Genomic DNA, 17,900 nt, shown 5'->3' with positions numbered 1-17,900 from the left:
TTTGTCCTTTTTGGACTATAGACTGAAATTGAAATGGAACGTTGTTATAATGCTGAAATAGCAAGTTAGATGTACAACTTGTATGAAAATCAGGTCATGTGTTTTTTAACTGTACAAAACAAAGTTGCTTTTGGAGCAGCGAGATCGTAATATTATCAAGTCAGAGTGACACCAGGAAATTTTGCCTGGAGAGGAAAAACTGCCTGGCGACAGCCCTCAGGTTGTTTGAATTGTAAATTTTTCTGATATCAAGAAACAGCTTAAGGAATTGGATACTGTGAGGGCAGTAGCAACAGACCAGTGGGAGCAGTGGAGCCTGCACCATACAGAACCAGCAAGCAGAAAACATCTTTCTCCCTTTTCGCTGTCTGAGTGGAAAGACAAAAAAAAACAAGAAACTTAATAGAAATAATTCTAATACAAGAAAAGACCTAAGTCCACCTGATCAACTATCAAATTGACCACTGCTTTAGAGACAAAGGTATGTCATCATTGCTAAAATCAAAAGAATTGTGAAAGGAAATTTAACTCCCTCTTGTGCATCTGGACTTCTGGTCTTCAGAATTTTTTTTCCAGCCTGTATTTTTCACCCATAATATCTATTTTAATCTAAGTGCTCTTTGTTTACCTTATTTGTGAGTGACTACACATCTATCTCAATGCTACTGAAAGGAAGTTCCAGAATTTAGACTCAGTATCAGTGAATGAATCACAAAATAGTTCCACATCAAGATTTCATGCTGTGGAGGGGGAAGTAGCTGGTGGTGGTGCTTTCAGACATCAGCTGCCCTGAGCTTTCCAGGTGGTAAAGATGCAGATTTGAAAGCGCTGTCAAAGGAATCTTAGTGAGTCATTACAATGCATCTTGTAGATGGTACAAACTGCTGCATTGTGCATTAGGGGTGAGGGAATAAATTTTGAAGAATGAGGGTTGGGTGCCAAAGCAGTGAATTGCTTTATCCTGGTTGGTATTGTACTCTCAAGTGTTGTTAGAGCTGCAATCATCCAAACAATTAGAGAGTTTTCAATTATGCTCCTAACTTGTGCTTTTAAATGGTGGCTTTGGGGAGTTAGGAGATTTGTTTTGTTTTGATTTGATTTATTATTGTCACATGTGCTGAGATGCAGTGAAAGGCATTGTTTTGTGTGCAATCCAGACAAACCATACCTTACCTAAGGACATCAGGGGTAATAGAACAGAATGCAGAATATAGTGTTACAGCGACAGAGAAGGTGCAGGGTACGATCAACTCTAATATATGAGGTGATTATAAACAAGATATTGGAGAGCAAGGAGCTGTTCTTGAATCTGTTAGTACATGTTTTCAAACTTTTGTGATTTACTTGTCACAAAATTCCTAGCCTCTTACCTGCTCCTGTGGCCACTTTATCCATATGGCTGGTTCCTTTCAGTTTCTGGTCAATAGTAACCCCCTGGATGTTGACATTGGAGAATTCAGTGATGGTGATGCCACAATGGAGCTGGTCAGATTCCCCTCTTGTTTGAGATAGGTTTTGTTTTGCATTTGTGTGCTGTGAGGTCAGGAGCTTTGGGGCTCTGTCAGAACCCAAACTGAGCATCAGTGAGCAAACCGCACTGATAATGTTTAAGACAACTTCTTTCATTACTTTCTGATGATTGAGAGTAGACTGATAGTGCTTTCGTGAACAGACATTCCTGGGCAATTTTCTACATTACCAGAAAGATGCCAGTGTTGTAAGTGAGCTTGGTTAGGGGAACAGCCTGTTCTGGAAGACATGTCATCGGTAATATTGCCGGAATGTTGTCAGGGCTCATGGCACTTGCAGTGTCCAGTACCTTCAGCTGTTTCTTGATATCAAGGGAAGTTAATCTAATTGAATGGTACTGGCATCTGTGATGCTGTGGATTTCTAGAGGAAGCTGCAGTGGATCATCCATTTTATACTGTGAGCTGAAAATTGTTTCAAATGCTTCAGCCTTGTCTTTTGCATTTATGTATTGTAATGTCCCATCATTGAGGATTGGAATATTTGTAGAAACTCCTCCTCCAGTGAATTGTTTTATTGTCTGTTACCATTCACGGCAGGATTGCAGAGCTTTTGAGATTGCTGTGAGATTGCTTCACTCCATCTGTCTTTATAGTTGTAGCTAGCTTTCTCTCATATTCTAATTTCTCCCTCCTTATTTCCATTCTTGCTTGATTTATATTTACCCAATTTACTGACCCATCAAAAATCTTCAAGAACTGTATACATTTTCTTTTAATTTGGTACTAGCTTTAATTTTCTTTGTTAGCCACAGATGGTTTATCCTTCCCCTAGAGTATTTTTTGTCACTAGAAAGTATCTTTGCTGGGTGTTAAGAAAGAGGTCCTTAAATGTCTTTGCCTGCAGTATTATTGACCTATTCCACTCCCTCTCCAACACCGCCCATTCCAATTCCCCGCCCACACCCTCTCTGACATGTCCATCCTCGGCCTCTTCCATTACCACAATGAATCAGACCGCAAATTGAAGGAACAACACCTTACCTTCTGCCTGAACAGCCTACAGCCCGAAGGACTTAACACTGAATTCTCAAATTTCAAATAAACTTCCCATCCATCCCCCGGCTCCCTTTCCAGCCCCGCCTCCTTCCTTCCATTCCACCTACCGACTCTTCCTTCCAGTTACCAACTGGATTCATCCCTCCCATCAACCAACCAGGTCATACCCACTATCTGTGTCCACCCATTACTATCTCACCATTCTCCTACTCTCCGAACACCAATTCCTCCCTCTTTATCTGTACCTCCCACTACCCCCACATCTAGTCCTGAAGAACGGTTATACCTGAAATGTTGACTTCTCTACATCCTGATGCTGCCTGATTTGCTGTGTTCTTCCAGCCTCCTGTTTGTCTACTTTGGATTCCAGCATCTGCAGTTTTTTTGTCTTTATCCTTTAATCAAGCAGGGGTTGGTTAGCTCAGTTGGTTGGACAGCTGTTTTGCAATGCCAAATGACACCAACAGTGTGGGTTCAATTTCTGAACGGGCAACGGTTACTAGGATGGACTGTCCTTCTTAATTTCTCTCCTCACCTGAGGAGTAGTGACCCTCAGGTTAAACCGTCACCAGTCATCTCTCTCTAATAAGAGCAGCCCTATGGTCTGGTAGGACTATGACAATATTACCTTAAATATAAACACACTTTCTTTTTAATGTGAGTGTACATTGCCAAAATCTCAGCACACTAAACAATGCCTGTAGTCAATGACTGTGTCTATCTCTTCTACAATGTCAAGTTATTATTAAATTGATTAGTTTATCATGTCATGATTTAAGTTTATTTGATCTCTTAACAATCAGCAGTAGAAGAATTGAATTAATAAATGGGCACATAAAATAAAACATTGCCTATTTAAATGTCAAGTATTATCTGTTTCTCGTGACTGTTTTTGCATTTAGATGACGTAATTGATAAATTTATCTTTGCAATGTTATCACATGAGTGCCACCTACTGGACTTTCATGAGTTGGAATGGGTTTTTCTGTTTAATGATTATTTGAGGGCATTTAATCTTGTGTTAATCAGATCATTTACAATATACCCTCTTTGGTTTCATAATCAAGCTGGTCTCCATTTCTTTTCATTTTATCTATCAGTTAATCACTCCAACAATATTAATATTCTAATATAGTAGAAGCAAACACTGCAGAAGCTGGAGTTCTGAAATAAAGACAGTAAGTGGTGGAGAAACTCAGTAGGCCAAGCAGCATCTGTGGAGAGAGAGCTGAAAATGTGTTGCCGAAAAAGCGCAGCAGGTCAGGCAGCATCTAAGGAGCAGGAGAATCGATGTTTCGGGCATGAGCCCTTCTTCAGGAATGAGGAAAGTGTCCAGCAGGCTAAGATAAAAGGTAGGGAAGAGGGACTTGGGGGAGGGGTGTTGGAAATGTGATATCACATTTCCAACGCCCCTCCCCCAAGTCCCTCTTCCCTACCTTTTATCCTAGCCTGCTGGACACACTTTCCTCATTCCTGAAGAAGTGCTCATGCCCGAAACATCGATTCTCCTGCTCCTTGGATGCTGCCTGATCTGCTGCGCTTTTCCAGCAACACATTTTCAGCTCTGATCTCCAGCATCTGCAGTCCTCACTTTCTCCTCTGTGGAGAGAGAATAAGGGTTAACATTTCAAGCCCAATATTTCTCCAGGACTTTTATTCCAGATGTTCCACATTGTCCTAAAAGCTGATATTCACGGAGATATTATAGTTTCCACATGCAGGGTCAAATCTTTACTTCCCAAAACGTTTGAGAATAAATTATTAAGGTAAATTTCTTATTTAGAAAATACATTACGTGTCCATCACGTTCTTGTATTAATTCAGAAAGTGGAAAAATACTCTGATTTCTTCTACAAGCGAGAAACTACTCCCACAGAGTGATACAGAGATAAAGTAGCACAACAGTAATAATATAGACAAGACACCGATAACAGTACAATAATCTAACTGATATAAAGTTGGTTGAATATTTAAAACAGATGGATATTTAAAACAAAAGAAAAACACCCCAGGAAGTTCTTGAGGACACAAAACTCCATTTTCTCACCTAACACATTGCATGTAATTTATATCGGGGAGGGAGTGAGTGCAGTAACCACATTCCTAATGGATTGCTCTTGTCCACCACTCTTGTTGCCCTTGCCTAGCACTGCCTGGGAAAGTGGTACTTGGCCTCAGGAAAGTAGCCATAATGACCCTGATGTTTCTTCTTCCGGAAGGTGCTCAGCAGCCTGAAGGAAGAAGATGGCTCGGTAACCTCATCTCAGGCTGATATCATGAGGATCAGCAAATCCTTCTATGCCAGTCTGTATGACTCAAAGCCAACTGACAGCGCGGTCTCACAGTTGTTCCTGTCCTCTATCACGGAGGTCTTAGACGACAGAACACGGGAGAGGCTGGACCAGCCACTATCTCTGAATGAGCTGACCAAGGCCCTTGAGTCCTTCGAAAAGAATAAAACTCCTGGAAGTGACGGCTTACAAGTCGAGCTCTATTCTGCTCTGTGGGACTTGATTGGCCAGGACCTGCTGGAGGTGTATGTCAGTATGCTTCTGGCAAGTACCATGAGCGAATCCATGAGGAAAGACATCATCACCCTAATCTACTAGCTGAAGGGGGAAAGGGAGGAAATCAGAAATTGGAGACCAATCTCACTATTAAACATAGACTACAAAATCTTGTCAAAGGTCATCGCCAACCAAGTCAGGTCTGCTCTGGGATCAGTGAATCACCCAGAACAAATCTGTGCTGTACCGGGCAGGAAGATCGCTGACAGTCTCGCACTCCTCAGGGATATGATTGCCTACTTGTAGGACAGGGGGGTGGACACCTGCCTCATCAGCCTGGACCAGGAGAAAATCTTTGACAGGATATCGCATACGTATATGAGAGATGTTCTCTCCAAAATGGGCTTTGAGGAGGGAATCTGCAATTGGATCCGACTGCTCTACACCAACATTGTCAGTGCAGACTCAATCAATGGATGGGAATCAGAAAGCTTCCCAGTCAGAACTCTCCTGGCCTCTCTGTCCTGCCTTGTTTGTGTGTTGCATAGAACCATTTGCCGAGTCCATCAGGAAGGATGCGAGTCTGAGAGGGGTGACTATTCATGGCAGCGGGGGCCTACAGGTTAAGGCCTCCCTGTACACGGATGACATCGCCGTTTTCTGCTTGGATCCGCTGTCCGTGCACAGATTTGTGTGTACCTGTGACCAGTTCGAACGGGCCTCAGGGGCTAAGGTAAACTGAGGCAAGAGCGAGGCCATGCTCTTCAGGAACTGGGCCAACCAATCCTTGATCCCCTTCACTGTCAGGACAGACCACCTGAAGGTGCTGGGTATTTGGTTCGGAGGGGCTGGGGCGTGCGCCAAGTTTTGGGAAGAGCATATCAGTAAAGTGAGGCAGAAACTGGGCAGATAAAAGCAACGGTCACTCTCCATCACAGGTAAAAACCTGGTCGTCAGGTGTGAGATACTGTCATTGTTGTTATATGTGGCACAGGTCTGGCCTATTCCCAGAACCTGTGCTGTCGTAGTCACCCGGGCCATCTTCCACTTTATTAGATTAGATTAGATTACTTACAGTGTGGAAACAGGCCCTTCGGCCCAACAAGTCCACACCGCCCCGCCGAAGCGCAACCCACCCATACCCCCTACATTTACCCTTTACCTAACACTAAGGGCAATTTAGCATGGCCAATTCACCTGACCTGCACATCTTTGGACTGTGGGAGGAAACCGGAGCACCCGGAGGAAACCCACTGGCTGCATCAAGCTGTGGGTGGATCCCCGGTACGCAAACACCAAGTGTCACTATGTACTGAGGTTCTACCTGTCCCCGGTGTTGCGAAGGATGGGCCTGGCCTCGCTGCCGCGAAACGCTCCAAGTAGTTGGACCGTTCCATAATACCTGTCCTTCGTGGAGAAGTTTATGAAGAAAAACACCTTTGACCACAAGTCCATCAGGAAGTGGTCAGCACGTAGTGTCCTTGAGACCCTTCGGGAAAAGGAGAGGGCGGATCCTGTTGAGCAGTTCCCTGGGCAGACTGTCAAAGTCATTTGGCAGAATGCCTCATCGCTAGAACTTTCAAACAAGTACCAAGACATGGCTTAGCTGGTGGTGAGAAGGGCTCTGCCGGTGAGATCCTTCATGCATGCCCGGACTCTCTGCCCCACTGCACGCTGCCCTCGAAGCAGCTATGGAGGGGACGAGACTGTCACACACCTCCTTCTGGAATGTGCCTATGCAAAGGAAGTCTGGAGAGGAATGCAGAGGTGTTTGTCGAGGTTCGTCCCGAGCAGCTCTTGACACGGGACTCCATGCTCTAGTCTGTTCCCCGGGACGCACACCAAGACGAACACCAACTGTGCCTGGAGGATCATCAATTCGGTGAAAGACGCTCTTTGGTCTACCTGAAACCTGTTGGTCTTCCAGCTGAAGGAGTTGCCCTGACTGAGTGTTGCAAACTGGCACATTCCAAGGTCCAGGACTACGTGTTGTGGGACACGCTGAAGCTTGGGGCAGCTGCTGCCAAGGCGCGGTGGGGAAAGACCACCGTGTAACATCTGCCTGCTTAAGAAGAACAGGGGCCCCACTCAATAATCGGGTTCCGCTGATGCCTCAGCTAAACATCTGGATGGTTAACATACAGACTTGTATATACAAACGATTAAGTCCGATCTCTGTATGTAAAGAAATGCAATGTATACATATGAATGGCATCACCAATTATATAGATATCAAAATATGTTTATGAATAAAGTATATTTTTGAAATTTAAAAAAAATGACCCTGATGTCCCTTTCTTGATAGAGGATCATGCTGGGACCACTACCTTCACTTAAGCTGCTATTTACCTTCTTTTGTAGTCTTTGACTTCTGTGCTGAGCATTATTGAGCTTTCAATCTCCAGATATTTGAAACATCTCTATCCCCTTTACTGCTCAGCCATCTCCTTTGGATTTGCACAATTACTGTAGCAAGATGTTGGGATTTTGAAGCTGGGTAAATAACAGGCATTCTCATGATGTGGGCATGTCATTGGATGCTCACCAAGCATCTTTGGTGAATGCCCACTCGGGAAACTAGGTTGTGTTTTCAGTTCATGCCAGACAGTTATGCCAAGTGTGGATACTGGTATGGGTAGGAGAATCTGATGGTAAACATGTGAGATCATATCTCGAGCTCTTTTTGCCTCTCCTGCATAATAAAAAGCAGTGAATACAAAAGTTGGCGATCCAGAGGAAATCCTTTGGTTATAGAGTCAGCTCTTCCACTGAAGATATTTCTTAATAAATAAAGTTCAAAAAGACATGTGGTTATAAAAGCAGGTCAAAGGTTTGGAATTTTGCGGTTAATAACTCACCTCCAGATTCATATCCATATCTAATGGCATACTTTTAACTTGCCTGGACCAGAACAGTTCCAGAAACATTCAAGAAGCTTGACAACATCTAGAACAAGGAGAAAATGAGGACTGCAGATGCTGGAGATCAGAGCTGAAAATGTGTTGCTGGAAAAGCGCAGCAGGTCAGGCAGCATCCAAGGAGCAGGAGAAGCTCCTGAAGAAGGGCTCATGCCCGAAACATCGATTCTACTGCTCCGTGGATGCTGCCTGACCTGCTGCGCTTTTCCGGCAACACATTTTCAGCTCACCATCCAGAACAAAGCAGTCCACATGATTGGCATACCATCGCGCACCTTAAACATTCACTTCCTCCACCACTGATGTACTTTGGCACAGTGCAGTGTGTACCATATAGAGGATAAGCACTGCAGCAATACACCAAAACTCCTTTGACAGAAATGTCAAAAGCCTGCAATCTCTACCACTTAGAAAGACAAGGGTAGCAGATGAATAGAAACACCACCATCTGCAAGTTCCAAGCAACACATCATCCTGACTTGGAAATATGTCACTGCTCCTTCGCTGTCAATTGGTCAAAATCCTAGAACTCCCTCACTAACAGCATATTGGGTGTACCTACTCCATATGGACTGCAACGGTTCAAGAAGGCAGCTAAAGGACAAGTAGCAATGGGCAATAAATGTTGGTTTAGCTTACATTTCATGAACCAATAAGTAAATATATATCAAACTAAACAATGATGTGGTATTGGAAAGTGACTCTTTTTGATGATATTTCCATTTGTTTGACTTAATATTAAAGAAAATCATATTTTGAGCCCACCAGTGCCAAAATGTACTCATACAACATGATGTTACTATGGAACCCTGTTAAGTCAAGCATTCTAGGCAGCTCAACATAGTTTGCAATCCAATAATGAAAATCCAAAGACATTCCCACAGAATTGTAATTACAATCGAGCCAACAATGTAAATGAGCTATCTGTATATTAACCAAGGCACAGAACAAAACAAAAACAAAGCACTCCTGGAGGTAGCCTCATGCTCACTATTCCCTTGAAAATGTCTTTATGAGCCTAATTTCTAAGTAAATAATAGCTAGGTGTAGAAATTGAGAAAAGAACACATTCCACTATACAGTAGCTTATTGGAATGCATCATCCATGATTAATTCTCTACTGAAAAAGATTCAAATTATATACAACCTAACTTTGTTTCCATAGAATGAATAAATGAACAACAGAGCAAATTGACAAGCTTTCCTATTCCTTATGATATAGAAAAGGAATACATATAGTTCTCTGAAACATTTTTCAATATAACTGGATGTATCGGAACAATAAGGGAGCTAATTTCTTCCAAGGTAAAAAACTGCTTATGGTGTAGATATGCTTGTGAAGGGTGATTTACTGTATTATTTTGGGTTATAGTTGTATTGTCTGTTTGTCATTTCTGGATTAGTCTCACGATTTAATCATTGTCTCACAGGCAGCATTTTTTTAACTTGAGAGCAGTTCAACTCCTATGTGTTTTTTTTAATATAGTGATGTATGTATCCACATTCATGATCAAAGACTGCCACTATAAAAATTACACAAGTACAATTGGATGCAAATCTCTTAATACATAATCTGCATTCAATCTCTTATGACATTGCACAATGTGAATCAAGTCCAAATGTCATCTTTGGGTGTTGAAAGGGAAGAGTTAGATGGACCACAGCACACAGTTGAAAGTTATTCCAATTTGAAGTCAAACATATTGTAATGTTTATATTCCAATTACAAATTTGAATAAAATAGCCTATGCCTGTTAAGTCCTTTTGCTGAATAAGGTGACATAGAATAGATTCACTAATGTTGTTTAGGTGGGAAACTGCCATCCCTAACCAGTCTGGCCTACATGTGACTCCAGACCCACATCAATGTGGTTGACTCTTAACTGACCTTTGGGCAGTTAGGGATGGGCAATAAATGCTCGTCTAGCCAGTGACGCCCTCATCCCTTGAATGAGTAGTAAAATATACATAGGAGTTAGGAGCAGGAGGAGGTCATTCAACCTCTTGATCCTTCTCGGCCATTCAGTAGGATCATATCTGACCTTATACCTCAATGCTATTTTCCCACACTATTCCCATATTCCTTTGTATCTTTAATATCTAGAAATATTTGAACACATGTCTTGCACGTAATATGAGCCTTCAAAGCCCTCTGGAGTGAAGAGTTCCAAAGATTCACCACTCACTGAGTAAATAAATTACTCATCATCTTCGTCTTCATTAGACTATTCCTTTTTTCTGAAATCATGCCTAGAGCCCTCAGCAAAGTGATATATCCTTCCTGTATCTACCCTGTCAAGGCCTATTTGAATATTGTATGTTCCATTGATATATATCAGCTCTCATGTCTTCTAAACTCGAAGGAATAGAGACTCCTCTTAGGAAAATCCTACCATCTTAAGAATCAGTTTAGTGAATGTCTATTGCACTCCCTCCATGACAAACATACCCTTCTTTAGCCTGCATGACCAAAACTGCACACAATGCGCTCTCTGTGTGTTCTCACCAATCCTGAGTACAACTTCAGCAAGACATCTTTACTCCTGCAAATGTTTCCTCAATGGGAGTCCTTAATTGCAAAATGAAAAGATTAATTAGTCAGTTTTCATGATAATTGAAACAATTGCCATGAGTTGATCCAGATGTCAGATTTTTAATACATTAACTGAATTATTAACATCATAGAATAAAGCAGTGCATACTTCTGCAAGTCTGTGCCAATAGATACATTGATGCACCTGTTTATGACAGAATCTTTAGGATGTGTTTGATAAATATTTTGGAGCATATGAAGAGATTGCAATGTAACTGGAGCGTAGAGGGGCTCTTTGGAGCAGTGGTAGTGTTACCTTCTCTGAGCAAGAAGGCCCAGGGTCACATCTCAATTGCTCCAGAGATGAATTCTAACACAATAATAAAAAATCACAATACAAGATATTACACATAAAAACATCTATCAGCAAGCCAGAAAAGAGTTCTGAGGAAGGGTCACTGAACCCGAAATATTAACTCTGATTTCTTTACACAGACACTGCCAGACCTGCTGAGATTGTCCAGGGGTGGCATGGTGGCTCAGTGGTTAGCACTGCTGCCTCCCAGCACCAGGGTCCTAGGTTCAATTCCCACCTCTGGCGACTACCTGTGTGGAATTTGCACATTCTCCCTGTGTCTGCGTGGGTTTCCTCTGGGTGCTCCAGTTTTCTCCTACAGTCCAAAGATGTCCAAGTTAGGTGAATTGGCCATGTTAAATCGCCTGTAGTGTTAGGTGCATTAGTCAGAGGGAAATGGGTCTGGGTGGGTTACTCTTCGGAGGGCTGGTGTGGACTTGTTGGGCCGAAGGGCCTGTTTCCACACTGTAGGGAATCTAATCAATTTCTGTAAAAGACTACATACACTTGGAGACTGGACTACAAATCCCATAGGGCTTTGCGCGGCGGGTCACTCTCCGGGGGCAGAGGAGAAACTCTCGCGAGATATGTCCGCACTCCCTGCTCTTTAGCCCGAGCGACCCCGTGCGCAGCCTCTTTTTCTAAGATGGCTCCGAAGGTGAAGAAGGAAGGTGAGGGGCTCAGGGCTGGAGTGGGTCGCTTCAAACCTCGACAAACAGCCTGATTGGGGGGAGAGAGACTCGCGTTTTCCTCACGGGCCGCCGATTAACTCCGTGTTAATTCTAAACCGCGGAGATATTTACCCATGGGCCGCCCGCCCGCCAACGTGGTTGCTGCAGGGCCTGAGGCCTCGGGGTTTCAGGCTGGCGGCGGGGAGGGGGGTGGGGGGAATCTGAGGGCATCGAGCGAGGGCCGTGGTAGATTAACCTACCCTGAGGAGAGGGGAAATGTCATGGGGATTCCGGCCTAGACTGTCCCAGGGCTCTGTCTCGGCTGGTCCAGATTGATCCCGAGTGTGGAAATTAATCTAACTCTGATTTGAAAGCTCTGATTGGAATATAGCTTTATTTTGGCCCGCATTGTCCGATGGAGACAAAAAAAATCTGTGGATGTTGGAATCCAAAGTAGGCCAGCTGGAAGAACACACAGCAAAGCCAGTCAGGTGGGAACATCGACTTTTCTACCTACTGGTGCTGCCTGGCTTCCTGTGTTCTTACAGCCCGATGCCAATGTTTCTGTGTCGATTACTATTACTCTGCAGTTTAGAAGCCTCTAGTTGGTGAGCCATAAATGTAATAATTTATAAAATTGGGTCTGTGAGTGTCCTGAGCCTAATGGATAAGGCACTGGCCTCCTAAGCCAGCGATTGTGGGTTCTAGTCAAATTTTAGGGTGGTACAATGGCTCAGTGGTTCGCACTGCTGCCTCACAGCGTCAGGGACCCGGGTTCGATTCCAGCCTCAGGCGACTGTCTGTGTGGAGTTTGCACATTCTCCCTGTGTCTGTGTGGGTTTCCTCCGGGTGCTCCAGTTTCCTCCCACAGTTCAAAGATGCGCAGGTTAGGTGAATTGGTTATGCTCAAGTTGCCCATAGAGTTAGGTGCATTAGTCAGGGGCAAATAGGGGTTCTGGGTGGGTTACTCTTTGGTGGGTTGGTGTGAACTAGTTGGGTTGAAGGGCCTGTTTCCACACTGTAGGGAATCTAAATCTCTACATTAACTCATTGCAATGTTGCTCTAATAGTAGATGGAAAGCACAATCTGGTCATTTTTAACTTTGTGTTTTTTAAAATTTACAAAGGTTAATGACAACCTGAGATGGACCTTTTTGTTCTCCAAGATCATATCAGATTTTCTACATCAAAAACACTTTCCCAAGACTGTTTGTTTGTTTCATTGGGGTTTGGTGAGCTTAGTTGGTTCAGTTGCTGGTTTGTTATATCGTTTTATCAGCAGTCAGATTTCAAAGCCTGCACCACCTGATGTTATCATGAAGGACTCTTCTCAGCCTCTTCCCATCATGGTCCACCTATCCTTTAGCTGGGATAGTTAGCTCGGTTGGCTGCAGTGTAGAGTGATGCCAACAGTTTGGGTTCAATTACTGCCCTGGTAAAGGTTACCATGAAGGGCACTCCTTCTCAACCTTTTGCCTTGCCTGAGATGTGGTGACCTCTGGATTAAACCACAGCAAGTTGTCTCTAATGAGAGAGCAGCCGTATGGCCCTATAGGCCAATGACGACTTTAGCTTTGTCTTACATGAGGCTTAATAACAACTATCTAGAAATCCAGTGATCTATCTTGAAAATACTTGTGACTCCATTGTCCTCTGGGATGAGGAATTCGAAAGATTCAGCTCACTGAGTGAAAGTGTCTTCCTAACCTTTGCTTTAAATGGTATGCTCCTCATCCCAAGAAACTGTTCTGTGATTGCTGTGTTGAGCAATAATTTTGCATGCTCCATGTTAACCCAGTCGTGTTTCCTGGTGTACAGTGTTCTAAATTAGCTAAGATAAATTTAAGTCATGTGTAACAGTTATTAGAAATGAATGTTTGTGTTCTTACTGCAAGTAATAAAGACTGCTTATCATCTTAAGCTGTCCCTGCCAAAACGGAGGCTAAATCCAAGGCCTTGAAAGCAAAGAAGGCCATTTTGAAGGGAGTTCATAGTCACAGGCAGAAGAAAATTAGGACAACACCTACCTTCAGGAGACCAAAGACACTCCGACTGAGAAGGCAACCCAAATATCCCAGAAAGAGTGCACCCAGGAGGAACAAGTATGTCTTCAAACCATTCATTTTCTTTTCATTAAGCTTTATTTCACTTAATAGTAGTGCGGCCTTGTATTGGAAATGCTCATTCTCTAGAGGGGAGAGTAAACATCTCACTTGTTTTTCTGGAGAAAAGCAAAGCACTACTGATGCTGAAAACGTTAGGTTAACATTTCATACTAATGAACTTGCACTAGGATTGGTTTTTAAAAAAAAAGTGTGATTTGGCCTGCACTGTCCAATTGGAATCCAAAGTAGCCAAGCAGGAAGCTGCGCAGCCGCATGTTGAATAGAATTCAATTTTCACTGTGTTGCTTGCAGTGGAGGTTTTCACTGATCTACGATCTACCGATATCAATCAATTTTGTTTGTCCAGTTAAGGTTTCTAATCCAATTCAGATGCTGGGTCAAGAGTTCTTTGTGGATACTTAGTATTCAGAGCAGTAGAATATAGTTAAACCCGATTTATCCACTTGGACCAGTCTTCCACTTTAGGTTTTGGAATAGGAAGGTGTTTCCATATTTAGACACTTTGCTTTTATACCTTTCCATTTCTATCTACACATTACATGTAAATTGTTTTTTTGATTGGGAGGAAAAACAATAGCTTGTGCACTGGCTTGGCTTGAGCTTGGATATTTGTTTGTTCATCTGTGATAAGAATTTACAGGAATGTATCTGGTGCAAATGATGTCTTTTAGCGATCAAAGCATGAGTGTATGATTATCACACTTTTATACTGATGCACCTTTACTCTGCAGATAACAGGCGGTATAGTTTTGTGTTGATACTTTGCAATACCTTTTGAAATGTTGCGTTACTGTTTTCTAGTAGAGTTTTTATAAAGCTTTTCATGATCCAGAGTTTAACAAATCAAATCTTTCTGCATACTATCTTTAGATTGGACCATTATGCTATTGTTAAGTTCCCTCTGACAACTGAGTCCGCTATGAAGAAAATAGAGGATAACAATACCTTGGTTTTCATTGTTGACATCAAGGCCAACAAACACCAGATCAAACAGGCTGTCAAGAAATTATATGATATTGATGTAGCTAAAGTCAACACTCTTATCAGGTAAGCAATAGAATATTAAATGTGAATGCTGAAAATTTAAGTATTGATGTTCTTTTCAAAGTGAAATATATTCTGAATGTATCTCCAGTTTGAGGACCAGTGCCTTGAATTTGGAAATTTGCTTTAAATTGGATTCCTGAATTAACTAGGTTGATGGATGCTTTAATAGACTCACTGCATTTCGTAGATTTTCTGTTAAATGTTCTGTAGCTTCATTCACGGCTTGTCTGATTTTTGTTTTGCAGCATTGTCACTAGGATTTTAGTAAAATTGGCTGGTGACTTTTTAAGCTTTATTCATTGGACTTTACTTTCATTTGCACCATTTCCGAGAATAGGTTCGGCTGTAATGTTTAGCATCCATCAGTGTGGCGATAATGCTATAGTCAGTATCCTAAAATGCTTCATTGTATAAGGTATCCTATTAGTTTACAGTAAAATATCTGGTTGTGCATTCACCTTTTGGTGAGACGAGTCACTGGTTGACCATCAGGTCTGATATTACAAGTTCTCTAAAGTGGTTTAAGTGGATCTTGATTGTTAGGAAGTTTATACAGCCATTTTAGAGATTGTAACCCAAAAAGTAGTAAAGATTGGAGACTATGCCTAAGGTTATATGAAGAATTTTTTAAAAAGTGCTTTGTGTTATGTGCAGATTAAGATCAGGTTTAATCTGGATCTTGATACTTACAGATGTAAATTCCATTATTACTGTACTGTAGAGATGGTAAATCTATGTAAACTTTTTTTATGGTGCCAAATTTGGAGAGTTCATTTTAATAATTGGAAATACTGACAACTTTTGATTGCTTAGTAAAACTTGTACTGTACAAGTGACAGTAAACTCTGTAGGAACCATACCACCTAGTTTAAACTCTGCATGGTCTCAAATAGCAAAGGCTTATTTTGTAACCCATGGTAAAGTTATGGCAGCTATGATTATCATAAAGATTGCTTCTGATGATCTCTGGTATGGACTTCTCCTATGCCACATGATTTGTGAATTTGCCACCAAGTTGATGAAATCTCTAGGTGTCCGATAGGTTATCAAGCTTGTTTATTGGCTAATTTTGGTGAAATATTCTCACTCAGTAAAAATGCACTGAGTCTTCATACTCTGAATGCTAGTGTGGAATATCAATTGGAGCACAATCGTAGTGACATAGTTTTTAATTACATTAACCAATTGAGTTTATATTATAAACTACATATTGAAATGCCTTGTTGTTGATTTCTAGCATATTTAGAAAAATCTAATCTATTAACGAGGTGTTGTAAAGGGGAAATTATTCAGTTTCATTATTTCTGAAAAATTGTCATCTGTAAGGTTTATATTTCAGTTATATTGGCTGAGTCATAAATATGGACGAACTCTGCTCTCATTCTCAGACATGACATGGGCATATTACAGGTCTCCAAGCAGGAAGTTGAAACTCTTAACTGGAAGCATATGCTCTGCAGTAACTTTAACCTGGGGCTCTGAATTGAAGACATAGGATGATTTTTGCATATGTTTACAAAATAAAGAGGCTAGAATTGGTGATCTGAAAGACTGAAATATACTGTGTAACCTTGAGTCTTTATCCAAACCTGACTTGTGATTTGTTAGAACCGTAAAGTTGTGTAGAATTCCTTGTGCAAAATGATGGAAACTGTTTCACCTGATCAGTGTGAAGAATTTGATTCAAAGGAACCACTGATGCACAATGATAAAGTTTGGTTATGTATTTATCTGCTGTTTTTGTCTCTGGTTTGTAATGATTGGTCTCTCGCCAGGCCTGATGGTGAAAAGAAGGCATATGTGCGACTGGCCCCAGACTACGATGCACTGGATGTTGCTAATAAGGTACATCTCTATCTCTCGCGCTCGCGCGCGCGCGCTCTCTCTCTCTTGATGTTTTCCTGCATAGAATGCAGAAAGAGATCATTTGGTCCATCAGGTCTGCACCTTTTTTCTGAAGAGGATCAGACCCACTCGTAGCCCTCCACCCTCTCCCCATAATTCTGTATTTACTGCAGTCAATCCAACGAACCTGCACATCTTTGGACTGTGTGAGCAAACTGAAGCACGCGGTGGAAACTCTCAGACACAGAACAAGCAAACTTTATCCCTGTCTATCAGCAGCAGCTTCTGTTCTGAGAGATTCTGCAGAATGTCATCTGATACCTCTGTTTGTATTCTTCCCATGGTAGCTTATGATCAGATGACACTTAGAGCTGAGGTGATGCCACTGTTTACTGAACTAATTGAAAATGCCCCTACTAGTTTTATGTACATGATAAAAAGTTGAGTGATTGTACTTCATATACAAAAGTGCAATGCTTTGGTATGGTAACTAACAATATGTACAAGAGATTTAGTATATGCACTTTCCCAGTACTGGAAAGGTTCTGTTTGTCTTCTATGGCTATTATAGAATGTGTTTATACTGTATACTCTTATCTTAGATAAGCTCCTGCTCACTGATTTTTTTTTTGTTTTTCAGATTGGCATCATCTAAACTGGCTTCACAAAAAACTGTAAAATATTTCAATAAAATTTTTAAAAGTTCTTTTGGCAGTGTACATTGAGTTTTTCCTTGGTCATTTGGAGCAATCTTATTAACTCAAATGTTTTTGGATCATAGACTGCTTATTTTAACATTACTAGTTTTAAGAATTTATGTACTGCTGCATGTGTTGATCCTATATCTGCTGATACACTACTGCTTTGTTTGTCTGCTCTGGAACCCTTCACTTGTGCTGCTGTAGCTTTGAAGATAAACACTTTTTCTTTCCTCCCATTTTCTGGCCTCTCTGTTTCTGTCTTATCCGAACTAGCGTCTGTATTCTGGCGTTAATGCTGTAATTTGCATGTGTTGATCCTATATCTGCTGATACACTACTGCTTTGTTTGTCTGCTCTGGAACCCTTCACTTGTGCTGCTGTAGCTTTGAAGATAAACACTTTTTTCTTTCCTCCCATTTTCTGGCCTCTCTGTTTCTGTCTTATCCGAACTAGTGTCTGTATTCTGGCGTTAATGCTGTAATTAAAAGATTACATTTACTCTCAGAATCTAACTTTGCAGTTAAAGCCCATGATTACCTAATTTCTGTAAACATCTCCAACAACACTTTCCTTAAGTTACATCTCATGCTTCGTGTGCATTTCCTTTTTCCCAACTACGTAACCTAATCTAATATTACAATAGCCTGTGCTCTGCACCTCTCCTTTAAAG

The 17,900-nt window shown here is 41.7% G+C and overlaps 1 protein-coding gene and 2 non-coding genes across 3 annotated transcripts; all 3 read left to right on the top strand.

The window, feature by feature from the left end:
* The first annotated feature begins 11,410 nt into the window (after positions 1 to 11,410).
* On the top strand, positions 11,411 to 17,234 carry rpl23a (ribosomal protein L23a). Its single transcript, XM_043718481.1, has 5 exons — positions 11,411 to 11,511; positions 13,433 to 13,613; positions 14,508 to 14,684; positions 16,460 to 16,529; positions 17,170 to 17,234. Exons 1-5 carry the CDS (start codon positions 11,487 to 11,489, stop codon positions 17,182 to 17,184), a joined length of 468 nt encoding a protein of 155 aa, XP_043574416.1. The 5' UTR covers positions 11,411 to 11,486; the 3' UTR covers positions 17,185 to 17,234.
* On the top strand, positions 14,288 to 14,356 carry LOC122564251. The gene has a single exon (XR_006315847.1). It is a non-coding gene; the product is annotated as a small nucleolar RNA Z17 (small nucleolar RNA).
* Positions 16,319 to 16,388, top strand: LOC122564250. The gene has a single exon (XR_006315846.1). It is a non-coding gene; the product is annotated as a small nucleolar RNA SNORD42 (small nucleolar RNA).
* Positions 17,235 to 17,900: the final 666 nt, after the last annotated feature.

The sequence above is a fragment of the Chiloscyllium plagiosum genome, chromosome 28 (assembly GCF_004010195.1).
Source record: "Chiloscyllium plagiosum isolate BGI_BamShark_2017 chromosome 28, ASM401019v2, whole genome shotgun sequence".
NCBI classification, from domain to species: Eukaryota; Metazoa; Chordata; class Chondrichthyes; order Orectolobiformes; family Hemiscylliidae; genus Chiloscyllium; species Chiloscyllium plagiosum.
The sequence above is the reverse complement of the archived record's forward strand: the minus strand, read 5'-3'. Positions and strand labels throughout refer to the sequence as shown.

Excerpts from the sequence above, each read along its gene's own strand:
- rpl23a (XM_043718481.1), top strand. The coding sequence starts at position 11,487 with ATGGCTCCGAAGGTGAAGAAGGAAG. Across the intron at positions 11,512-13,432 it reads TCCGAAGGTGAAGAAGGAAG|CTGTCCCTGCCAAAACGGAG; the intron begins GTGAGGGGCTCA and ends TATCATCTTAAG. Across the intron at positions 13,614-14,507 it reads AGTGCACCCAGGAGGAACAA|ATTGGACCATTATGCTATTG; the intron begins GTATGTCTTCAA and ends TACTATCTTTAG.